This window comes from Miscanthus floridulus, chromosome 5 (genome assembly GCF_019320115.1).
Source record: "Miscanthus floridulus cultivar M001 chromosome 5, ASM1932011v1, whole genome shotgun sequence".
Classification (NCBI taxonomy): domain Eukaryota; kingdom Viridiplantae; phylum Streptophyta; class Magnoliopsida; order Poales; family Poaceae; genus Miscanthus; species Miscanthus floridulus.
In genome coordinates, this window is record NC_089584.1 from 144,737,164 (window position 1) to 144,762,586 (window position 25,423).

The following is a 25,423-nucleotide window of genomic DNA, read 5'->3' on the forward strand; positions in this document are numbered from 1 at the left end:
AAGAAAAGATATATTGGATAAATTTAAGATATTAAAGATTAAGATAGTCAGGTCTGACCGTGGAGGAGTACTACGGTCGGCATACCCTAAAAGAATAGCATAGTAGCCCAGTATTCTATACCGGGTGAACCTCAGCAGAATAAAGTAGCTAAAAGAATCAATCGTACCCTGATGGATATGGTGGGCAGTATGATAAGTTACTCCACCTTATAGTTGAGCCTGTGGATGGAGACGTTAAAAACCTCCATTCATATTCTCAATAGAGTATCAAGTAAAGTCGGTGCTCAAAACACTGTATGAGTTGTGGACAGAAAGAACACCCTCACTAAACCACTTGCGTGTGTGTGGGGGAGCCCTGCTGAGGCTAAAGTATTTAACCCAAACATTGAGAAGTTAGATCCCAAAACAGTAAGGTGCCATTTCATTGGCAGCACAGAAAAAGTCAAAAGGTTTTCGTTTTCCACTGTCCAGAGAGACATACAAAGTTTGTAGAAACGAGACACGCTGTTTTCCTTAGAGGAATGAAAAGATGAGGGGGAGCATGGTAGCTCGAGAAATTGTCCTTGAAGTGGAGTGGGTGTATGCGTCCACTCCAATGATTCATGAGCCATTTTTCTCACTACCTGCTATAGCTGCACCGATAGTGCTAGATACTGTGGTGCCAGCACCTGTTTTATCCCACCTGTGGCAATAATGAATGACGATAAGGAACCTATTCCTCAGGATCCTATAGAACCTATTGCCACACATGAGGGGGAGCAACAACAGCCTCAAACAAAAGTTGTGCCAAATGTGGAGGCCCCTAGAAGGTCTCAAAGAGTTAGAAAATCAGCTATTTCTACTGATTATGATGTATATAACACTAAGTAATTTCAAATAGAGGATGATCCCACCTCATTTGAAGAAGCCATGAGAAGTGATCATTCATCAAAGTGGCTTGAGGCGATGGAAGATGAAATGAAATCGATGAATGTCAATAAAGTTTGGGTTTTGGAAATAATTCCTAAAGGAGTCAAAATAGTAGGCTATAAATGGGTCTACAGAACAAAACTTGGCTCTCAAAGGAATATAGAGAAATATAAAGCGCGACTTGTGGCAAAAGGCTATATGCAAAGAGAAGGAATTGATTACAATGAGACCTTTTCTCCAGTCTCATGTAAAGTTTCCTTCAGAATCATAATGGCATTAGTAGCACATTACGATTGAAAATTACATCAGATGGATGTAAAGACGGCATTTCTCAACGGAGACTTGGAGGAAAATATTTACATGGCACAACCGAAAGGTTTTGTCATGGAAGGAAAAGAACGAATGGGATGCCGCCTAAAGAAATCCATTTATAGATTAAAGCAAGCTTCAAGACGGTGGTACTTGAAGTTTGATCAGTCAATAAAGAATTTTGGGTTTTAAAGAGAAGGTAGAGGACAATTGTGTCTATGCAAAGTTTAAGAATAGGAAGTTTATCTTCCTTGTCCTATATGTAGATGATATCTTACTTGCTAGTAGTGATGTCAGTCTACTACTGGAAACAAAGAAATTTGATATGAGAGATCTTGGCGAAGCCTCGTTCGTTCTAGGGATCGAGATTCACCAAGATAGAAGAAAAAGGGTATAAGGAACTGTCACAAAAGGCATACATGGAAAAGATCTTAAAGAAATTCAGTATGCACAAATATAGTCAATCACCTGCTCCTATAGTCAAGGGCGACAGATATGGGGATTTTAAATGCCCCAGGAACCAATATGAGCTCAATCGATAAAGTGAAAGTGGTTCCATATGCTTCAGTTGTCGTAAGCTTGCAACATGCTCAAGTATGAACATGCCCTGACTTGGCATTTGTTACCGGGTTTTACTTGGCAGATTCCAGAGGAATTCTGGAATAGAACACTGAAATTGATAAAGAAAGTCTTGCATTATTTGCAAGGAACGAAAGGCCTCATGATGACATATGGAAGATCTGATTCACTCCACATGGTGGGATATTCATATTCTGATTATGCGAGAGTGAATACGTATCCAGACGTGGATTTTCTATCATCTCGCAAAGGGGAGCTATTTCATAGAAAATCTCAAAGCAAACTGTCACTACATCGTCCACAATGTATGACAGTTTGTAGCGTGTTATGAGGCAACGGGCAGGTGAACTAACTAACGAAGTTCATACCCGGTTTGAAGGTGGTTGACGACATCTATAGACCACTAAAGTAATACTGCGATTATAATCTGACAGTACAGGATGCTCACAACATAAGTCAAGTGGTGCTGCCAAACACATTGACATAGAGTATTATGTTGTGAAAGATAAAGTCCGGGATCAAGTCATAAATCTTGAGCATATAAGTAAAGAAAGGATGCTCGTGGATCCGCTTACAAAAGGCTTACCACCCAACATGTTCAGAGGACATGGTGTTCAGAGAACATGTAGCTAGCTTAGGTTTAAGGGAAAGCCTAAAATATTCCTGGACAAAAGAAGGCCCAAAGATAAGTATCTATTTCAGAACAAAGTAGTGAGTTGTAGCTGTTAAGTCTATCGGCAATGGACTTGTGACGATGAGACATGCTCTATGAGCTAATCTGTAATGGAATGAACAAAAGCAAATGATATGAAAGCGAAAGATGGAATGAGATCAAGGGGGAGAATGTTAGTTGATCTCCACCAATAGGCCCAATGGCCTATTGGGCCCTATCTCTACTCCCTGATCGGGGGAGCCCAACCCTAATTCGGTTGGAGGGCCCCTGTCGCACAGCACACATAAAAGGAAGGTGGGGGTGAGGGCTCGGACTACAGGGTTCACTGGAGCCGCCACACCCACCTACAGAAACCCTAAACCGATCTAAAGACCGTGCTGCCAGCGACGGGATGTGCCCGCCACCACCACTGCCGTCGCCTGCAGGGTCACCGCCGACGACACTGGACTTCTCTCCACCGTGCTGGACGACTCCTACTACACCGCGGCACCGGCGTCTATGTTGCTGTGCCGCAAGGAGAAACGTAAAGGAGCTTACCCAATCCTACGGTTACAGAGGTACACACATCGATACTAACATCTACGAGTACGTTCTTCTCTGGGAGAAGCTCCAGAACGTCCAGCTGCGACCCTTGGAATCCGACCGCTTCGTCTGGCGCTGGTCGGTTGATGGCCAGTACTCCGTTCGCTCGGCGTCGTACAGGGCCTACTTCGTTGACTGGACGTGCATGGCGGGCGCCAAGGACCTTTAGCGCGCTGCTGTCCCTCCGAAGGTGAAGCTTTTCTTCTGGCTGGCCTTGCATGGCCGCCTATGGACGGCTGAACTCAGGAAACGACATGGCCTCCAGATGGATGCGGCGTGTGCCTTGTGCGATCAGCTCGACGAAACAACGGATCATCTCCTGTGCTCTTGTGTCTACGTCCGCGAGGTATGGTCCCGGTTGTTGCTTGCCATGGGCTCCGTCACCAATGCGCCTCAGCACACATCTACCCTACTCGACTGGTGGCTGCTGGGTAGAGCTGTACTGCCACAGGCCCTCAGGAGGAGCTTCGACTCGCTTGTATTGCTTGTCGCTTGGTGTCTGTAGAAAGAAAGAAACCGTCGCACTTTCGATCGTAAGTCCATATGACGCCCACCGAGCTGTTCACTTCCATCATGGATGAGGCAGACGCCTGGATCGCCGCGGGCTTCGGGAGTCTGGCGTTGCTCACCGCCCTTGCTACCTGATGTGCCTTGGGCTCCCCTTCTGCCTTATCGCGCCATTGAGTTTTTACTTAGTACAACCTCACCTCCCCACCACTAGCTGGTGATTTTGTGTTTTGTGTTCCTCCATGGTGTGTACGGCTTCTCGTCGTGGTCATCAATGGAGTTTGTAAAACTTTTCACTTTCACTCAATGAAGCACGTGTCAATGCACGCTTTCGAAAAAGAGCTGGTCAAATGAAAATGCTTCTTTTAGATAAAGAAATGAAACGTGCATGGATTGGTTTTAAGTAAAATTATTGGAACTTTTCAGATATTGACCCCCACTCGTCGCCTCTTTCCACACACACACACACACACACACACACACACACATATATATATATATATATATATATATATATATATATATATATATATATATATATATATATATATATATATATATATAGAGAGAGAGAGAGAGAGAGAGAGAGCTCTACTACCGTGTAGCTGGCTACAAAATAACTTATTATGTAGCCACTTTGAGTTACGATAATTACTATGTTAATTTACGAGATTATAGTAACTTTATACTAAGTGGTTTACTATAACGTTATGATAAATATCTTCATGTGTTATAGTAACCCAACTATTGTAAATATGTATTGACATTATCGTAAATTAGCATATAAAATTATTGTAAATGGACGTGGCTACGGAATAACTTATTTTGTAGCTGGCTACTGAACATACATACATACATACATACATACATACATACATACATACATATATATGTGTGTGTGTGTGTGGAAAAGAAACCGAAATGTAAAAAAGAGAGGCATTATGAAAATCTATGGCCGACACCTTTTCAAATCAAATAGTTTACCCATTTCAGAGTCTAGTCACTCAACACTTCTGCTAGACTGCTACTGCTACATATACTACTCTCTTAGTTCCAAAATTAGGTCTTTTAAGTTTTATGGTAAGTAAATCTTCTCTAACTTTGACCAAGTTAGTAGAAAACGTACATATATCTATCTAGAACATTAAATGTTTTATCAAATTGGTAGATGTTAAATATATTTATATATCTATAAACTTGGTCAAAGAGAAGTTTATTAGCACACAACTAAAACGGTAGCAGTTTTAGGGCAGATGTAGTACTAAACTAAAGCTATGGTTTTGGAAAAAAAAGGAGTGTATTGGGCCACTAAGCATAGTGAAATGACACGCTTCCAGATTAGAAAATTAAAGGTCTGAACTACAGATGCTCTCCTGCTACAAAGCTAAAGAAAGAAGAAAAATAAAATACATCCGCGTTGTGACACCGCACGCGTTTAACAGAGCCCTGAGCAGAGCACCCCCCATCAGAAACATGTGGAGAAAAAGGAGTCAGAAAATACTTGGAAATACAGGAGACACCATATGGTGTACAAAGCGTATAATGTCCATGCAGCGTCACATTCCAAAAGAGAGAGAGATAGTACACAGTATCCGATCCCTGACTAAACAAGTTTTGCTCAAATTGACCTCGTGAACATTGCATGCACAACAGAAACGTACCCACCTTTTTTCTGAAAGGAAAACTGTGGGGGAGAGCAGAACCCACGTAATAATTGTTATCTTAAAGATAACAAATAAAATACTCTCATAACATCCGAAATGCAGGCCATGCATGCCTCCATCTCCATGTATAAATGAACGCAGCGGATGATCGCATTGACCTCACCTCACCTTACCTCATCAGAAGTTCAGAAGAAATCAATGGCCATCACTAGGATCCAGCCGCTCTCCGCTCACCTCCACCCACGCGCCGCTACTCCGTCTCCGACTGATGATGATCCCGCGGCCGGGAAGAAGCAGGTGTACACGGTGTGGATGAAGTCCCTGGTGCTGAGCGGCCACGGGTGCACCGTCTACGGCGAGGACGGCCGTGTCGCCTACCGCGTCGACAACTACGCCTGCAGCCGCAGCCGCGAGGCGTACGTCATGGACGGCGACGGCAGGACGCTGCTCAAGCTGCTCAAGAAGGTGAACATATGCATGCGACGACGACATTGCTCTATTCGGCCCGTCCTTCTCTGATGAGACCTTAGCGTAGCTAACACTTGGTGTGATTCTCCCTGCAGAATTTTGTGGCGTTCGAGACATGGAAGGGCTACTCTTACCGCACAGCCGGCACTGGAGGCCTGGAGCAGCAGGAGAGCTCCAAGCCATGGTTCAGTGTTCGCAAGGCCCGTCGGATCCTGAAGAAGGGAGGGCCGCAGGACAGTGGCGGAGCTGTGGCGACAGTCTGCGTCGGCGGGGAGGTTTACCGGATCGACGGCGTGCCGCGCAAATCGGAGTACAGGATCAGCGGCCCCGGCGGCGAGGTCGTGGCGGAGACGAAGAGGAAGCAGACGGAGTCGGGGGTGGTGCTGGGAGAAGACGTCCTCAGCCTGACGGTGGGCCCTGCTGCAGATGCAGATCGCCTGCTTCTTGTTGGGCTTGTGGTCGTCTGCGGCCTCCTCAGCCGCTGCATCTGACGGACGGACCGACGTCTTCTGAACTGAACTTTTTTTACACTTTGCAGGCTTGCAGCTGCAGTGTTTACAGTCCCTGGAACGCCGTCGATCCTGTTTACTCACTGAACAAGAGCACCCTTTTATTCTTTTACAGTTTGCTTAATGTTAGTTACAAGATTTAGAAACAGCCTTTTCCCAGCAGGTGAAGGATAAAGTGTTTTTGGAGAAAGAGAGTCCACTTTCTTTCTTTACTTTTATTTTATCCTTCGGCTGTGGTTGTTGATTGACTACTTATGTAAGTCTTGTGAGAGATGCTACTTTCTTTCAATGTACTTTTGCAAATGGCGAACGATGAGATTTTTCTCATCGTTTTTTTCGCCAATTTCCATAAAGATAAGTGTGCTTTTGATGGCTAAGTAAGCTTCTTGTCATGTGCACCTTTTGTTTTCTTCTTTTTCCACGTGCTACCTGCAGTGTTTCCTCTTGGATTCAGATTAGCATTCATTCATACTCCAGCCTCCCAATTCCCAAATGGTTGTTGAGAGAATGAAATATCAGTCCACGCATGCAGCACGCGTTACTTAACTTTTCTGGGAGAAAACATAGAACAATAGTCAGTAGAGATAGGGAAGATTCTAATAAAAGTTTAGCTCGTCCTGGTGTCGGTGAGGAGTGAGGACGTACCCTTGTGTTTTCAGCTCAAGTGTAGAACATGAGCAGGGATAATATACTGATACTGATGTTATATATATGCATATGAAATGGAGCTTGACTAATTCAATTACAAACAACCAGCATGGCTGAATAATAAATCTTGTAGGAGAGTAAGGTCGATCGAACACTTTATCAATTATCACTATCGATAATCGATAAGAAATAAAATCACGAATGGAGACCAACTTTCTTCTGAAATCTTTTCAGAAGATACGGTTGATCAGTCCCTCACTCAAATCTCATAGAGCATTCCATCCTGCAAGGGCTTGCATGCTCGGTCTTGAGCATGGGAAACTCGTTCTATGAAAAAGCAAAGTAATCCACCACGTCAGATTTCATAATTGGATCGAAACCCCCTGGTTCTAGAACCAGGGTGGTGATAGGTGATAAAAGAAAAGGATAGAAAAACATGTATTTCTAGGATTCGAACCCACTCCTATTTGTGACTATACAACTAATGTCGTTCTTTTAAGTACATAATTTTGAATCTTATATTGTATATTTGACACTCTAATAATCTTAAATGAAATAATTAGTTATAGATCTCGTCGAGTACTACAACTTTGATGTTCACTTTATCTTTATTCTACATTGTTAACCATCTCAAATCCGATCCAAGAACTTGTATTAAATACGATCTCATATTATTATTTTTGCACTACTATTATTTCCTTTCATTTGGAAAGGAACTCAAACATTCCTTCGTTCCAAATACTATGAAGTGTTTCCTTTCCTTTGGAATGTACTCCTTCAAAATTCCTTTGAGAATCCATTGATCCAAACAAGTCCTTATTTTTTGTTCAACTTCTCTTCTTTGTCTATGAATATAAAAGTAAAAAATATTTGGTTGATTGGGTGTGTAAAATTTGAGCTCAAACAAAAATTTATACAAGGAGAAACATAAAGACAAACATATCTATCTTTTATATTTCTCATTGCACAAGTTTTTTAAACTCAAATTTTGCGTACACATGAATGATTATGTACTCTATCTATTTATATTTGTTGCAGATTATTATCAGGCAGCGCCTACTTACACTGTAAGATGGATAGTGGTGGATACGTGGGGACAAGATTTTGATTATTGCATTTCGAATATAATAGTGTCACAAATAATTATATGATTTACTCCCTCGGCCTTGTAATATAGCGCATTTTAGCTTTTAAAATTTGTCCTCAAATATAAGGCATTCTAGAAGATAGAAACCCGTTTTACATTAAATAATTTGCATTTATCAACCAGTGTTGATGATAGCGTCTTATTCACATCTTTTGTGTTCTCTCTTGATCTGTCCTAAAATTTCTAGAATGCACTATATTACGAGACAGAGGGAGTAGATTAGACATTGACACCTTAAAAACTTTGGTTCAATCTTTTTTATTCTATTTTGTAAAGTATAGCCAAAGGAATACTATTATGGAACTGTGTTTAAGATAAATCTACTCATACATTTTTAGATATTCAAAATTCACCCTATAATTCTGTAACACCCAAAAATTTCAGTCTTTTGAAATAAGAAAATTTGATTTAATTATGTTATTATGTGAGCATTGAAATATAGGAAAGAAATAATTTTTGTGAAAATAAAATCAAATATAAGGTTAGTAATATGTTGATGCATTCATGCTGCTGCACATTGGTTTTTGTAATGATTGGCTTTGACTAGAATTTGAATTGAATTCAAATTCAACTTGAAAATGAGATTGGAAAATGTATTTGGAAAAAAAAGAAAAGGAATTCTTTTTCCGCCTCTTTCCTTTCTTCACTTTCGGCCCGGCTCCATTTTTCTTTTCCCGCGGCCCGCTCGCCTCCCCCTCTTCCCTTCTTGGGCTAGCCTAGCTCGGCCAAGCAACCGCCGCCGCTTCCCTGGCCCAGCTTGGCCGCAACTGCCCGGCCCAGCTCGGCCAGGCGTTCGTTGCCGCGCGCCTCCGCCCCGCTCTCTGCCGCTGCCAACCCGGCCCCACCTGTCGGCGTCGTCTCCCTCCTCCCGCAACCGCCGCGCCGGGTACAAGCCGAAACCGCCGCCGCGCGCCACCTTGCATCGTGGGAGTGCCCCTCGCGCCGGCCTCTACAAAAGGGTGCCGAGCCCTTCCTCGCTCCCCCTGCTGCCTATCCCCGCTCCCTTTTCGCATTTGCTCGAGCCGAGGAAGCCACAACAACTGCCGCACCGGGATCCACCGTCCGCCTCCGCGTGGCCGCCGTCCTCGAGCCGTCGTCGACGTTGATTTCCCCCGCTGTGAGCTTCGCCGTACTCCCCTATCTCTCCCCGTGCAATTTATTTCTCGTTTCATGGCTTCTAGAGCCCGTTTCACGTGCGGCCGTATGCTCTCGCCACCGGCCATGGCTGCCACCGCGCCAACCACGTCCACCGGCCCCATTCTCGGCCTGGCCGAGGTCTCCTTCACCCCGTCTATCCCCCGGTGTTCTCGGATGCGCAAACCAAGGCTTCTAGGCCTTGTTTCCCGTGCGCCGACGAGGTTCTTGCCATCGGCCACGGTAGCACCGCCGTCGGGCCACTGTTCCAGCCGGCGCCTCCCTCTCCCTCTCTTCCCCTCTCTAATCCGAGCCCTCCATTGTTTGATCGACGGTCCAGAATGGCCGATACCCTTTCGTCCTGGCAGTTTTGCTTAAGAGACCCTGGGTTTTTCTAAGTCCTAACCCACCGTCCCTAGCGCAGTTCCCAGAGTATGCATTCTCGTTTTGAAAATGTAAAGTACACTGTTTTAGTCCAAAATACGTTTTCAGTATTTACAGAAATGCCACTAGATTTATTTTGCTCATAAAAACTTCGTTTTAGCTCCGAATTGACCCGTTCAAATTGCGTTAGCTTCGTAATTTCATAATCTATGTGTTACTACCACTGTTAATCAAGTTTGTAATTTTTAAATTTCATGGTTAGGTTTAATTAAATAAAGTGCTATAGGAAATCCCGTTTAATTCATAACTTTCGCGTTTTAGCTCCGAATTTTGTGAACTTCGCGTTGACGTGATCGGCGAGACGAAGATTCTTTTCATAAACATTTTATCTTGTTTTCTATACTGCTGGTGTACTGTTCTAACCGTAGGACTGTTTGCTTTGCATGAATGTTCCTGGAATGTTGTGTGTTGCCGTGTTGGTCGTGTTCAGACGGTGAGGAGAACATTGGAGATCAAGAGTTCTTCGACGACTAGCAGGACCTGCAGGAGTTTGTGAACCAAGGCAAGTATAGCATGGGCCTAACTTGATGTCCTATTCACTTTAATCATTTATTCATGTACATGTGTCTAACTTTGATAACCATAAGGACATTCTAGTCATTTGATGACATGTTTCCTTACTCCTATGGGTTAATTGCATATGGGTAGATTGCTAGTGCTCTAACTGAACATGATCTATACAATGGTTAATAGTTCTATGGAACTAAAGGTAATACATACTTTATAACAATTGATCCATAGGGCGAAGGTACAAATGACTTTGATCATGTTGCTCCCGGCCCTCCATAAGGACTTATCTGTCGGCAAAAGCTGGGACTGACAGTACAACCGTGAGAGTCATATGGCTCTGACTTTAGCTCAGTAATAGGACCTTTTCTAACTTGTTAGTGGTTACCTTTATGGCGCAAGAGGAGCTTGCCACGTTGGGTATAGGGTTGCCTCTGTTCCTATGTGTATAACCGTGATGGATATGTGCCATAGGAGAGGGGGTTTCCTACATCTGCCTACCAAGAAAATCTAACGGCCCTAACTTGTTAGAGAAATCTATGAAATGGCTTCATAGTGTACCCTACCCGCTCACCTTGGCAGTGACATGGGAGTAATTAACCCGGGCATATGGGAATCACAACTCGCGGTGAATGTGCACCACCTCTGCAGAGGGTTACAAACTGTTATAACAGCCGTGCTCACGGTCACGAGCGACCCGAAAAACTCACAGAATAAATGGTTACTCATTGTGGTTCATTTATGATGGTATACGATGATAATATAATGCAAATGGTTCTGATACCTGATTATGTGGGTATAAATGAGAGCTTAAGCATAACTTGATTATACTTGATAATAAAATCTTGACTTACTAAAAGTGCTAACGGCAGTAAACCAGTGTCATCCCTTTTTGAGCTTCATAACCCCATATTATCTTGTTGAGTATGAGAAGTACTTACGCTTGTTTACTTTCTATATTTGGATAAAAATTCCGGATGGGTACCAGATGACAACGTGTATGAGGAGTTTTCTGAGGATTATTAGGCTTGTGGTCAACCAGTTGACCTTCCCTGTGATGGTGTTCCACGAGAGAGAGTTATCTTTTATTTTTCGCTGTGATCTGTAAGACTAAGTTATGTTATTATCGTGATGTAAGATACACTGCGATGATACTCTTTTATAATTTATCAACTTGTGTGTGTGACTAATCCCTGGATACACATGAATTAGTGCATTCAATTTTATCCTTAAAATTAGGTGTGACGAATTCTAAGCAAAGTCTAAGATGGTTGGCTTGCACACAATCCAAACTGGATCCATTTTGACCGGAGGACTGGAGGAGCAATGAGTAGTGGAATTTATGAATGTTTTTTAATTATAAAAAATATTTTCAATTTTTTTAACCAAGGAAAGAAGAACCGGCTTGATTCGTTTCTTTTTTTATTCGAAACAGTATTTTTCTTTCACAGATTCCTTCAGATTCCTCTAAAATTCCTCTAAGCGAATGGTCTGGAGAAATCTAGATGAATCTGAAAAAATTTGTGAGAGAAAAATACTATTTCGGATGAAAAAAAAAGCACATCAGTCCGAATTTAAAGGCACGCGAACGAGCCACGGCACTCCAAGAAAATTGGCCAACCGTAGAACGCAGTACATTTCCCGAACCCGAGCAATCGCTTTTCGCCTTTCTTCTTCCTCTCGACTCGCTGGCCTCTCCCCGACCCTGCCCCGCCTCATCACTCCCCATCCCACTGACACGCACCGACAACTACGCCTGCAGCCGCAGCCGCGAGCCGTACGTCATGGACGGCGACGGCAGGACGCTGCTCAAGCTGCTCAAGAAGGTGAACATATGCATGCGACGACGACATTGCTCTATTCGGCCCGTCCTTCTCTGATGAGACCTTAGCGTAGCTAACACTTGGTGTGATTCTCCCTGCAGAATTTTGTGGCGTTCGAGACATGGAAGGGCTACTCTTACCGCACAGCCGGCACTGGAGGCCTGGAGCAGCAGGAGAGCTCCAAGCCATGGTTCAGTGTTCGCAAGGCCCGTCGGATCCTGAAGAAGGGAGGGCCGCAGGACAGTGGCGGAGCTGTGGCGACAGTCTGCGTCGGCGGGGAGGTTTACCGGATCGACGGCGTGCCGCGCAAATCGGAGTACAGGATCAGCGGCCCCGGCGGCGAGGTCGTGGCGGAGACGAAGAGGAAGCAGACGGAGTCGGGGGTGGTGCTGGGAGAAGACGTCCTCAGCCTGACGGTGGGCCCTGCTGCAGATGCAGATCGCCTGCTTCTTGTTGGGCTTGTGGTCGTCTGCGGCCTCCTCAGCCGCTGCATCTGACGGACGGACCGACGTCTTCTGAACTGAACTTTTTTTACACTTTGCAGGCTTGCAGCTGCAGTGTTTACAGTCCCTGGAACGCCGTCGATCCTGTTTACTCACTGAACAAGAGCACCCTTTTATTCTTTTACAGTTTGCTTAATGTTAGTTACAAGATTTAGAAACAGCCTTTTCCCAGCAGGTGAAGGATAAAGTGTTTTTGGAGAAAGAGAGTCCACTTTCTTTCTTTACTTTTATTTTATCCTTCGGCTGTGGTTGTTGATTGACTACTTATGTAAGTCTTGTGAGAGATGCTACTTTCTTTCAATGTACTTTTGCAAATGGCGAACGATGAGATTTTTCTCATCGTTTTTTTCGCCAATTTCCATAAAGATAAGTGTGCTTTTGATGGCTAAGTAAGCTTCTTGTCATGTGCACCTTTTGTTTTCTTCTTTTTCCACGTGCTACCTGCAGTGTTTCCTCTTGGATTCAGATTAGCATTCATTCATACTCCAGCCTCCCAATTCCCAAATGGTTGTTGAGAGAATGAAATATCAGTCCACGCATGCAGTACGCGTTACTTAACTTTTCTGGGAGAAAACATAGAACAATAGTCAGTAGAGATAGGGAAGATTCTAATAAAAGTTTAGCTCGTCCTGGTGTCGGTGAGGAGTGAGGACGTACCCTTGTGTTTTCAGCTCAAGTGTAGAACATGAGCAGGGATAATATACTGATACTGATGTTATATATATGCATATGAAATGGAGCTTGACTAATTCAATTACAAACAACCAGCATGGCTGAATAATAAATCTTGTAGGAGAGTAAGGTCGATCGAACACTTTATCAATTATCACTATCGATAATCGATAAGAAATAAAATCACGAATGGAGACCAACTTTCTTCTGAAATCTTTTCAGAAGATACGGTTGATCAGTCCCTCACTCAAATCTCATAGAGCATTCCATCCTGCAAGGGCTTGCATGCTCGGTCTTGAGCATGGGAAACTCGTTCTATGAAAAAGCAAAGTAATCCACCACGTCAGATTTCATAATTGGATCGAAACCCCCTAGTTCTAGAACCAGGGTGGTGATAGGTGATAAAAGAAAAGGATAGAAAAACATGTATTTCTAGGATTCGAACCCACTCCTATTTGTGACTATACAACTAATGTCGTTCTTTTAAGTACATAATTTTGAATCTTATATTGTATATTTGACACTCTAATAATCTTAAATGAAATAATTAGTTATAGATCTCGTCGAGTACTACAACTTTGATGTTCACTTTATCTTTATTCTACATTGTTAACCATCTCAAATCCGATCCAAGAACTTGTATTAAATACGATCTCATATTATTATTTTTGCACTACTATTATTTCCTTTCATTTGGAAAGGAACTCAAACATTCCTTCGTTCCAAATACTATGAAGTGTTTCCTTTCCTTTGGAATGTACTCCTTCAAAATTCCTTTGAGAATCCATTGATCCAAACAAGTCCTTATTTTTTGTTCAACTTCTCTTCTTTGTCTATGAATATAAAAGTAAAAAATATTTGGTTGATTGGGTGTGTAAAATTTGAGCTCAAACAAAAATTTATACAAGGAGAAACATAAAGACAAACATATCTATCTTTTATATTTCTCATTGCACAAGTTTTTTAAACTCAAATTTTGCGTACACATGAATGATTATGTACTCTATCTATTTATATTTGTTGCAGATTATTATCAGGCAGCGCCTACTTACACTGTAAGATGGATAGTGGTGGATACGTGGGGACAAGATTTTGATTATTGCATTTCGAATATAATAGTGTCACAAATAATTATATGATTTACTCCCTCGGCCTTGTAATATAGCGCATTTTAGCTTTTAAAATTTGTCCTCAAATATAAAGCATTCTAGAAGATAGAAACCCGTTTTACATTAAATAATTTGCATTTATCAACCAGTGTTGATGATAGCGTCTTATTCACATCTTTTGTGTTCTCTCTTGATCTGTCCTAAAATTTCTAGAATGCACTATATTATGAGACAGAGGGAGTAGATTAGACATTGACACCTTAAAAACTTTGGTTCAATCTTTTTTATTCTATTTTATAAAGTATAGCCAAAGGAATACTATTATGGAACTGTGTTTAAGATAAATCTACTCATACATTTTTAGATATTCAAAATTCACCCTATAATTCTGTAACACCCAAAAATTTTAGTCTTTTGAAATAAGAAAATTTGATTTAATTATGTTATTATGTGAGCATTGAAATATAGGAAAGAAATAATTTTTGTGAAAATAAAATCAAATATAAGGTTAGTAACATGTTGATGCATTCATGCTGCTGCACATTGGTTTTTGTAATGATTGGCTTTGACTAGAATTTGAATTGAATTCAAATTCAACTTGAAAATGAGATTGGAAAATGTATTTGGAAAAAAAAGAAAAGGAATTCTTTTTCCTCCTCTTTCCTTTCTTCACTTTCAGCCCGGCTCCATATTTCTTTTTCCGTGGCCCGCTCGCCTCCCCCTCTTCCCTTCTTGGGCTAGCCTAGCTCGGCCAAGCAACCGCCGCCGCTTCCCTGGCCCAGCTCGGCCGCAACTGCCCGGCCCAGCTCGGCCAGGCGTTCGTTGCCGCGCGCCTCCGCCCCGCTCTCTGCCGCTGCCAACCCGGCCCCACCTGTCGGCGTCGTCTCCCTCCTCCCGCAACCGCCGCGCCGGGTACAAGCCGAAACCGCCGCCGCGCCCACCTTGCATCGTGGGAGTGCCCCTCGCGCCGGCCTCTACAAAAGGGTGCCGAGCCCTTCCTCGCTCCCCCTGCTGCCTATCCCCGCTCCCTTTTCGCATTTGCTCGAGCCGAGGAAGCCGCAACAACTGCCGCACCGGGATCCACCGTCCGCCTCCGCGTGGCCGCCGTCCCCGAGCCGCCGTCGACGTTGATTTCCCCCGCTGTGAGCTTCGCCGTACTCCCCTATCTCTCCCAGTGCAATTTATTTCTCGTTTCATGGCTTCTAGAGCCCATTTCGTGTGCGGCCGTATGCTCTCGCCACCGGCCATGGCTGCCACCGCGCCAACCGCGTCCACCGGCCCCATTCTCGGCCTGGCCGAGGTCTCCTTCACCCCGTCTATCCCCCGGTGTTCTCGGATGCGCAAACCAAGGCTTCTAGGCCTTGTTTCCCGTGCGCCGACGAGGTTCTTGCCATCGGCCACGGTAGCACCGCCGTCGGGCCACTGTTCCAGCCGGCGCCTCCCTCTCCCTCTCTTCCCCTCTCTAATCCGAGCCGTCCATTGTTTGATCGACGGTCCAGAATGGCCGATACCCTTTCGTCCTGGCAGTTTTGCTTAAGAGACCCTGGGTTTTTCTAAGTCCTAACCCACCGTCCCTAGCGCAGTTCCCAGAGTACTCATTCTCATTTTGAAAATGTAAAGTACACTGTTTTAGTCCAAAATACGTTTTCAGTATTTACAGAAATGCCACTAGATTTATTTTGCTCATAAAAACTTCGTTTTAGCTCCGAATTGACCCGTTCAAATTGCGTTAGCTTCGTAATTTCATAATCTATGTGTTACTACCACTGTTAATCAAGTTTGTAATTTTTAAATTTCATGGTTAGGTTTAATTAAATAAAGTGCTATAGGAAACCCCGTTTAATTCATAACTTTCGCGTTTTAGCTCCGAATTTTGTGAACTTCGCGTTGACGTGATCGGCGAGACGAAGATTCTTTTCATAAACATTTTATCTTGTTTTCTATACTGCTGGTGTACTGTTCTAACTGTAGGACTGTTTGCTTTGCATGAATGTTCCTGGAATGTTGTGTGTTGTCGTGTTGGTCGTGTTCAGACGGTGAGGAGAACGTTGGAGATCAAGAGTTCTTCGACGACTAGCAGGACCTGCTGGAGTTTGTGAACCAAGGCAAGTATAGCATGGGCCTAACTTGATGTCCTATTCACTTTAATCATTTATTCATGTACATGTGTCTAACTTTGATAACCATAAGGACATTCTAGTCATTTGATGACATGTTTCCTTACTCCTATGGGTTAATTGCATATGGGTAGATTGCTAGTGCTCTAACTGAACATGATCTATACAATGGTTAATAGTTCTATGGAACTAAAGGTAATACATACTTTATAACAATTGATCCATAGGGCAAAGGTACAAATGACTTTGATCATGTTGCTCCCGGCCCTCCATAAGGACTTATCTATCGGCAAAAGCTGGGACTGACAGTGCAACCGTGAGAGTCATATGGCTTTGACTTTAGCTCAGTAATAGGACCTTTTCTAACTTGTTAGTGGTTACCTTTATGGCGCAAGAGGAGCTTGCCACGTTGGGTATAGGGCTGCCTCTGTTCCTATGTGTATAACCGTGATGGATATGTGTCATAGGAGAGGGGGTTTCCTACATCTGCCTACCAAGAAAATCTAACGGCCCTAACTTGTTAGAGAAATCTATGAAATGGCTTCATAGTGTACCCTACCCCGCTCACCTTGATAGTGACATGGGAGTAATTAACCCGGGCATATGGGAATCACGACTCGCGGTGAATGTGCACCACCTCTGCAGAGGGTTACAAACTGTTATAACAGCCGTGCTCACGGTCACGAGCGACCCGAAAAACTCATAGAATAAATGGTTACTCATTGTGGTTCATTTATGATGGTATACGATGATAATATAATGCAAATGGTTTTGATACCTGATTATGTGGGTATAAATGAGAGCTTAAGCATAACTTGATTATACTTGATAATAAAATCTTGACTTACTAAAAGTGCTAACGGCAGTAAACCAGTGCCATCCTTTTTTGAGCTTCATAACCCCATATTATCTTGTTGAGTATGAGAAGTACTTACGCTTGTTTACTTTCTATATTTGGATAAAAATTCCGGATGGGTACCAGATGACAACGTGTATGAGGAGTTTCCTGAGGATTATTAGGCTTGTGGTCAACCAGTTGACCTTCCCTGTGATGGTGTTCCACGAGAGAGAGTTATCTTTTATTTTTCGCTGTGATGTGTAAGACTAAGTTATGTTATTATCGTGATGTAAGATACACTGCGATGATACTCTTTTATAATTTATCAACTTGTGTGTGTGACTAATCCCTAGACACACATGAATTAGTATATTCAATTTTATCTTTAAAATTAGGTGTGACAAATTCTAAGCAAAGTCTAAGATGGTTGGCTTGCACACAATCCAAACTGGATCCATTTTGACCGGAGGACTGGAGGAGCAATGAGTAGTGGAATTTATGAATGTTTTTTAATTATAAAAAATATTTTCAATTTTTTTTAACCAAGGAAAGGAGAACCGGCTTGATTTGTTTCTTTTTTTATTCGAAACGGTATTTTTCTTTCACAGATTCCTTCAGATTCCTCTAAAATTCCTCTAAGCGAATGGTCTGGAGAAATCTAGATGAATCTGGAGAAATTTGTGAGAGAAAAATACTATTTTAGATGAAAAAAAAGCGCATCAATCCGAATTTAAAGGAACGCGAACGAGCCACGGCACTCCAAGAAAATTGGCCAACCGTAGAACGCAGTACATTTCCCGAACCCGAGCAATCGCTTTTCGCCTTTCTTCTTCCTCTCGACTCGCTGGCCTCTCCCCGACCCTGCCCCGCCTCATCACTCCCCATCCCACTGACACGCACCGACAACTACGCCTGCAGCCGCAGCCGCGAGCCGTACGTCATGGACGGCGACGGCAGGACGCTGCTCAAGCTGCTCAAGAAGGTGAACATATGCATGCGACGACGACATTGCTCTATTCGGCCCGTCCTTCTCTGATGAGACCTTAGCGTAGCTAACACTTGGTGTGATTCTCCCTGCAGAATTTTGTGGCGTTCGAGACATGGAAGGGCTACTCTTACCGCACAGCCGGCACTGGAGGCCTGGAGCAGCAGGAGAGCTCCAAGCCATGGTTCAGTGTTCGCAAGGCCCGTCGGATCCTGAAGAAGGGAGGGCCGCAGGACAGTGGCGGAGCTGTGGCGACAGTCTGCGTCGGCGGGGAGGTTTACCGGATCGACGGCGTGCCGCGCAAATCGGAGTACAGGATCAGCGGCCCCGACGGCGAGGTCGTGGCGGAGACGAAGAGGAAGCAGACGGAGTCGGGGGTGGTGCTGGGAGAAGACGTCCTCAGCCTGACGGTGGGCCCTGCTGCAGATGCAGATCGCCTGCTTCTTGTTGGGCCTGTGGTCGTCTGCGGCCTCCTCGGCCGCTGCATCTGACGGACGGACCGACGTCTTCTGAACTGAACTTTTTTTACACTTTGCAGGCTTGCAGCTGCAGTGTTTACAGTCCCTGGAACGCCGTCGATCCTGTTTACTCACTGAACAAGAGCACCCTTTTATTCTTTTACAGTTTGCTTAATGTTAGTTACAAGATTTAGAAACAGCTTTTTCCCAGCAGGTGAAGGATAAAGTGTTTTTGGAGAAAGAGAGTCCACTTTCTTTCTTTACTTTTATTTTATCCTTCGGCTGTGGTTGTTGATTGACTACTTATGTAAGTCTTGTGAGAGATACTACTTTCTTTCAATGTACTTTTGCAAATGGCGAACGATGAGATTTTTCTCATCGTTTTTTTCGCCAATTTCCATAAAGATAAGTGTGCTTTTGATGGCTAAGTAAACTTCTTGTCATGTGCACCTTTTGTTTTCTTCTTTTTCCACGTGCTACCTGCAGTGTTTCCTCTTGGATTCAGATTAGCATTCATTCATACTCCAGCCTCCCAATTCCCAAATGGTTGTTGAGAGAATGAAATATCAGTCCACGCATGCAGTACGCGTTACTTAACTTTCCTGGGAGAAAACATAGAACAATAGTCAGTAGAGATAGGGAAGATTCTAATAAAAGTTTAGCTCGTCCTGGTGTCGGTGAGGAGTGAGGACGTACCCTTGTGTTTTCAGCTCAAGTGTAGAACATGAGCAGGGATAATATACTGATACTGATGTCATATATATGCATATGAAATGGAGCTTGACTAATTCAATTACAAACAACCAGCATGGCCGAATAATAAATCTTGTAGGAGAGTAAGGTCGATCGAACACTTTATCAATTATCACTATCGATAATCGATAAGAAATAAAATCACGAATGGAGACCAACTTTCTTCTGAAATCTTTTCAGAAGATACGGTTGATCAGTCCCTCACTCAAATCTCATAGAGCATTCCATCCTGCAAGGGCTTGCATGCTCGGTCTTGAGCATGGGAAACTCGTTCTATGAAAAAACAAAGTAATCCACCACGTCAGATTTCATAATTGGATCGAAACCCCCTGGTTCTAGAACCAGGGTGGTGATAGGTGATAAAAGAAAAAAGATAGAAAAACATGTATTTCTAGGATTCGAACCCACTCCTATTTGTGACTATACAACTAATGTCGTTCTTTTAAGTACATAATTTTGAATCTTATATTGTATATTTAACACTCTAATAATCTTAAATGAAAGAATTATTAACTGCAGAGTTATAGATCTCGTCGAGTACTACAACTTTGATGTTCACTTTATCTTTATTCTACATTGTTAACCAACTCAAATCCGATCCAAGAACTTGTATTAAATACGATCTCATATTATTATTTTTGCACTACTATTATTTCCTTTCATTTGGAAAAGGAACTCAAACATTCCTTCATTCCAAATACTATGAAATGTTTCCTTTCCTTTGGAATGTACTCCTTCAAAATTCCTTTGAGAATCCATTGATCCAAACAAGTCCTTATTTTTTTTCAACTTCTCTTCTTTGTCTATGAATATAAAAGTAAAAAATATTTGGTTGATTGGGTGTGTAAAATTTGTGCTCAAACAAAAATTTATACAAGGAGAAACATAAAGACAAACATATCTATCTTTTATATTTCTCATTGCACAAGTTTTTTAAACTCAAATTTTGCGTACACATGAATGATTGTGTACCCTATCTATTTATATTTGTTGCAGATTATTTTCAGGCAGTCCTTCTTACACTGTAAGATGGATAGTGGTGGATATGTGGGGACAAGATTTTGATTATTGCATTTCGAATATAATAGTGTCACAAATAATTATATGATTTACTCCCTCTGTCTTGTAATATAGCGCATTTTAGCTTTCAAAATTTGTCCTCAAATATAAGGCATTCTAGAAGACGGAAACCCGTTTTGCATTAAATAATTTTCATTTATCAACCAGTGTTGATGATAGCATCTTATTCACATCTTTTGTGTTCTCTCTTAATCTGTCCTAAAATTTCTAGAATGCACTATATTACGAGACAGAGGGAGTAGATTAGACATTGACACCTTAAAAACTTTGGTTCAATCTTTTTTATTCTATTTTATAAAGTATAGCCAAAGGAATACTATTATGGAACCGTGTTTAAGATAAATCTACTCATAGATTTTTAGATATTCAAAATTAACCCTATAATTCTGTAACACCCAAAAATTTTAGTCTTTTGAAATAAGAAAATTTGATTTAATTATGTTATTATGTGAGCATTGAAATATAGGAAAGAAATATTTTTTGTGAAAATAAAATCAAATATAAGGTTAGTAACATATTGATGCATTCATGCTGCTGCACATTGGTTTTTGTAATGATTGGCTTTGACTAGAATTTGAATTGAATTCAAATTCAATTTGAAATGAGATTGGAAAATGTATTTGGAACAAAAAGGAATTCTTCTCCCTCTCCTTTCCTTTCTTCACTTTCGGCCCGGCTCCATTTTTCTTTTCCCGCGGCCCGCTCGCCCCCCTATTCCCTTCTTGGGCTGGCCCAGCTCGGCCAAGCAACCGCCGCCGCTTCCCCGTCCCAGCTCGGCCGCAACTGCCCGGCCCAGCTCGGCCAGGCGGCCGTTGCCGCGCGCCTCCGCCCCGCTCTCTGCCGCTGCCAACCCAGCCCCACCTGTCGGCGTCGTCTCCCTCCTCCCGCAACCGCCGCGCCCACCTTGCATCGTGGGAGTGCCCCCCCGCGCCCCAGCCTCGACAAAAGGGTGCCGAGCCCTTCCTCACCCCCCTGCTGCCTATCCCCGCTCTCTTTTCGCATTTGCTCGAGCCAAGGAAGCCGCAACAACCACCGCACCGGGATCCGCCGTCCGCCTCCGCGTGGCCGTGGTCCCCGAGCCGCCATCGACGTTGATTTTCCCCGCTGTGAGCTTCGTCGTACTCCTCTGTCTCTCCCCGTGCAATTTATTTCTCGTTTCATGGCTTCTAGAGCCCATTTCGCGTGCGGCCGTATGCTCTCGCCGCCGGCCATGGCTACCACCGCGCCAACCGCGTCCACCGGCCCCATTCTCGCCCTGGCCGAGGTCTCCTTCACCCCCTCTATCCCCCGGTGTTCTCGGATGCGCAAACCGAGGCTTCTAGGCCTTGTTTCCCGTGCGCCGGCGAGGTTCTTGCCATCAGCCATGGCAGCGCCGCCACTGGGCCACTATTCCGGCCGGCGCCTCCCTCTCTCTAATCCGAGCCCTCCATTGTTTGATCGACGACCCAGAATGGCCGATACCCTTTCGCCCTGGCAGTTTTTCTTAAGAGACCCTGGGTTTTTCTAAGTCCTAACCCGCCGTCCCTAGCGCAGTTCCCAGAGTACACTTTCTCGTTTTGAAAACGTAAAGTACAATGTTTTAGTCCAAAATACGTTTTCAGTATTTACAAAAATACCACTAGATTTGTTTTGCTCATAAAAACTTCATTTTAGCTCCGAATTGACCCGTTCAAATTGCATTAGCTTCGTAATTTCATAATCTATGTGTTACTACCACTGTTAATCAAGTTTGTAACTTTTAAATTTTATGGTTAGATTTAATTAAATAAAGTGCTATAGGAAACCCCGTTTAATTCATAACTTTTGTGTTTTAGCTCCAAATTTCGTGAACTTCGCGTTGACGTGATCGTAGCGAGACGAAGATTCTTTTCATAAATATTTTATCTTGTTTTCTATACTGCTGGTGTACTATTCTAACCGTATGATTGTTTGCTTTGCATGAATGTTCCTGGAATGTTGTGTGTTGCCGTGTTGGTCGTGTTCAGACGATGAGGAGAACGTTGGAGATCAAGAGTTCTTCGACGACCAGTAGGACCAGCAGGAGTTTGTGAACCAAGGCAAGTATAGCATGGGCTTACCTTGATGTCCTATTCACTTTAATCATTTACTCATGTACATGTGTCTAACTTTGATAACCATAAGGACATTCTAGTCATTTGATGACATGTTCCCTTGACTCCTATGGGTTAATTGCATATGGGTAGATTGCTAGTGCTCTAACTAAACATTATCTATACAATGGTTAATAGTTCTATGGAACTAATGGTAATACATACTTTATAACAACTGATCTATAGGGCGAAGGTGCAAATGACTTTGATCATGTTGCTCCCGGCCCTTCATAAGGACTTATCTGTCGGCAAAAGCTGGGACTGACAGTGCAACCGTGAGAGTCATATGGCTCTGACTTTAGCTCAGTAATAGAATCTTTTCTAACTTGTTAGTGGTTACCTTTATGGCGCAAGAGGGGCTTGCCACGTTGGGTATAGGGCTGCCTCTGTTCCTATGTGTATAACCACGATAGATATGTGCCATAGGAGAGGGGGGTTCCTACATCTGCTTGCCAAGAAAACCTAGCGGCCCTAACTTGTTAGAGAAACCTATGAAATGGCTTCATAGTGTACCCTGTTTGCTCACCTTGGCAGTGACATGGGAGTAATTAACTCGGGCATATAGGAATCACGACTCGCGGTGAATGTGCACCACCTCTGCAGAGGGTTACAAACTGTTATAACAGCTGTGCTCACGGTCACGAGCGGCCTAAAAAACTCATAGAATAAATGGTTACTCATTGTGGTTCATTGTGGTCACGAGAGTCCACTTTCTTTCTTTACTTTTATTTTATCCTTCGGCTGTGGTTGTTGATTGACTACTTATGTAAGTCTTGTGAGAGATGCTACTTTCTTTCAATGTACTTTTGCAAATGGCGAACGATGAGATTTTTCTCGTCGTTTTTTTCGCCAATTTCCATAAAGATAAGTGTGCTTTTGATGGCTAAGTAAGCTTCTTGTCATGTGCACCTTTTGTTTTCTTCTTTTTCCACGTGCTACCTGCAGTGTTTCCTCTTGGATTCACATGGATTAGCATTCATTCATACTCCAGCCTCCCAATTCCCAAATGGTTGTTGAGAGAATGAAATATCAGTCCACGCATGCAGTACGCGTTACTTAACTTTTCTGGGAGAAAACATAGAACAATAGTCAGTAGAGATAGGGAAGATTCTAATAAAAGTTTAGCTCGTCCTGGTGTCGGTGAGGAGTGAGGACGTACCCTTGTGTTTTCAGCTCAAGTGTAGAACATGAGCAGGGATAATATACTGATACTGATGTTATATATATGCATATGAAATGGAGCTTGACTAATTCAATTACAAACAACCAGCATGGCTGAATAATAAATCTTGTAGGAGAGTAAGGTCGATCGAACACTTTATCAATTATCACTGTCGATAATCGATAAGAAATAAAATCATGAATGGAGACCAACTTTCTTCTGAAATCTTTTCAGAAGATACGGTTGATCAGTCCCTCACTCAAATCTCATAGAGCATTCCATCCTGCAAGGGCTTGCATGCTCGGTCTTGAGCATGGGAAACTCGTTCTATGAAAAAACAAAGTAATCCACCACGTCAGATTTCATAATTGGATCGAAACCCCCTGGTTCTAGAACCAGGGTGGTGATAGGTGATAAAAGAAAAAAGATAGAAAAACATGTATTTCTAGGATTCGAACCCACTCCTATTTGTGACTATACAACTAATGTCGTTCTTTTAAGTACATAATTTTGAATCTTATATTGTATATTTAACACTCTAATAATCTTAAATGAAAGAATTATTAACTGCAGAGTTATAGATCTCGTCGAGTACTACAACTTTGATGTTCACTTTATCTTTATTCTACATTGTTAACCAACTTAAATCCGATCCAAGAACTTGTATTAAATACGATCTCATATTATTATTTTTGCACTACTATTATTTCCTTTCATTTGGAAAAGGAACTCAAACATTCCTTCATTCCAAATACTATGAAATGTTTCCTTTCCTTTGGAATGTACTCCTTCAAAATTCCTTTGAGAATCCATTGATCCAAACAAGTCCTTATTTTTTTTTTCAACTTCTCTTCTTTGTCTATGAATATAAAAGTAAAAAATATTTGGTTGATTGGGTGTGTAAAATTTGAGCTCAAACAAAAATTTATACAAGGAGAAACATAAAGACAAACATATCTATCTTTTATATTTCTCATTGCACAAGTTTTTTAAACTCAAATTTTGCATACACATGAATGATTATGTACCCTATCTATTTATATTTGTTGCAGATTATTTTCAGGCAGCGCCTACTTACACTGTAAGATGGATAGTGGTGGATATGTGGGGACAAGATTTTGATTATTGCATTTCGAATATAATAGTGTCACAAATAATTATATGATTTACTCCCTCTGTCTTGTAATATAGCGCATTTTAGCTTTCAAAATTTGTCCTCAAATATAAGGCATTCTAGAAGACGGAAACCCGTTTTGCATTAAATAATTTTCATTTATCAACCAGTGTTGATGATAGCCTCTTATTCACATCTTTTGTGTTCTCTCTTAATCTGTCCTAAAATTTCTAGATGCACTATATTACGAGACAGAGGGAGTAGATTAGACATTGACACCTTAAAAACTTTGGTTCAATCTTTTTTATTCTATTTTATAAAGTATAGCCAAAGGAATACTATTATGGAACTGTGTTTAAGATAAATGTACTCATACATTTTTAGATATTCAAAATTCACCCTATAATTCTGAGCAAAGTCTAAGATGGTTGGCTTTGCACACAATCCAAACTGGATCCATTTTGACCGGAGGAGCAATGAGTAGTGGAGTTTATGAATGTTTTTTATTTATAAAAAATATTTTCAATTTTTTTAACCATAAGAAGGAAAGGAGAAGATGTCGCTTGTTCGGCACTCCAAGAAAATTGGCCAACCGTAGAACGCAGTACATTTCCCGAA

At 42.4% G+C, this 25,423-nt stretch overlaps 3 protein-coding genes across 3 annotated transcripts; all 3 read left to right on the plus strand.

Annotated features, from left to right (window-relative positions):
• Nucleotides 1-5,198: 5,198 nt before the first annotated feature.
• On the plus strand, nucleotides 5,199-6,571 carry LOC136453974 (protein LURP-one-related 11-like). The gene is made up of 2 exons (XM_066454530.1): nucleotides 5,199-5,688; nucleotides 5,787-6,571. The coding sequence occupies exons 1-2, from the start codon at nucleotides 5,368-5,370 to the stop codon at nucleotides 6,180-6,182; spliced, it is 717 nt and encodes a 238-aa protein (XP_066310627.1). The 5' UTR covers nucleotides 5,199-5,367; the 3' UTR covers nucleotides 6,183-6,571.
• Nucleotides 6,572-11,791: 5,220 nt separating this feature from the next.
• LOC136453975 (protein LURP-one-related 11-like) lies at nucleotides 11,792-12,789 on the plus strand. The gene is made up of 2 exons (XM_066454531.1): nucleotides 11,792-11,906; nucleotides 12,005-12,789. The coding sequence occupies exons 1-2, from the start codon at nucleotides 11,865-11,867 to the stop codon at nucleotides 12,398-12,400; spliced, it is 438 nt and encodes a 145-aa protein (XP_066310628.1). The 5' UTR covers nucleotides 11,792-11,864; the 3' UTR covers nucleotides 12,401-12,789.
• A 5,056-nt stretch (nucleotides 12,790-17,845) lies between these two features.
• On the plus strand, nucleotides 17,846-18,618 carry LOC136455551 (protein LURP-one-related 11-like). Its single transcript, XM_066455528.1, has 2 exons — nucleotides 17,846-18,124; nucleotides 18,223-18,618. Exons 1-2 carry the CDS (start codon nucleotides 17,846-17,848, stop codon nucleotides 18,616-18,618), a joined length of 675 nt encoding a protein of 224 aa, XP_066311625.1.
• Nucleotides 18,619-25,423: the final 6,805 nt, after the last annotated feature.

Coding starts and splice junctions, on each gene's coding strand:
- LOC136453974 (XM_066454530.1), top strand. CDS start 5,368: ATGATCGCATTGACCTCACCTCACCTTACCTCATCAGAAGTTCAGAAG. Junction 5,689..5,786: donor TGCTCAAGCTGCTCAAGAAG/GTGAACATATGC, acceptor TTCTCCCTGCAG/AATTTTGTGGCGTTCGAGAC.
- LOC136453975 (XM_066454531.1), top strand. CDS start 11,865: ATGGACGGCGACGGCAGGACGCTGCTCAAGCTGCTCAAGAAG. Junction 11,907..12,004: donor TGCTCAAGCTGCTCAAGAAG/GTGAACATATGC, acceptor TTCTCCCTGCAG/AATTTTGTGGCGTTCGAGAC.
- LOC136455551 (XM_066455528.1), top strand. CDS start 17,846: ATGAAAAAAAAGCGCATCAATCCGAATTTAAAGGAACGCGAACGAGCC. Junction 18,125..18,222: donor TGCTCAAGCTGCTCAAGAAG/GTGAACATATGC, acceptor TTCTCCCTGCAG/AATTTTGTGGCGTTCGAGAC.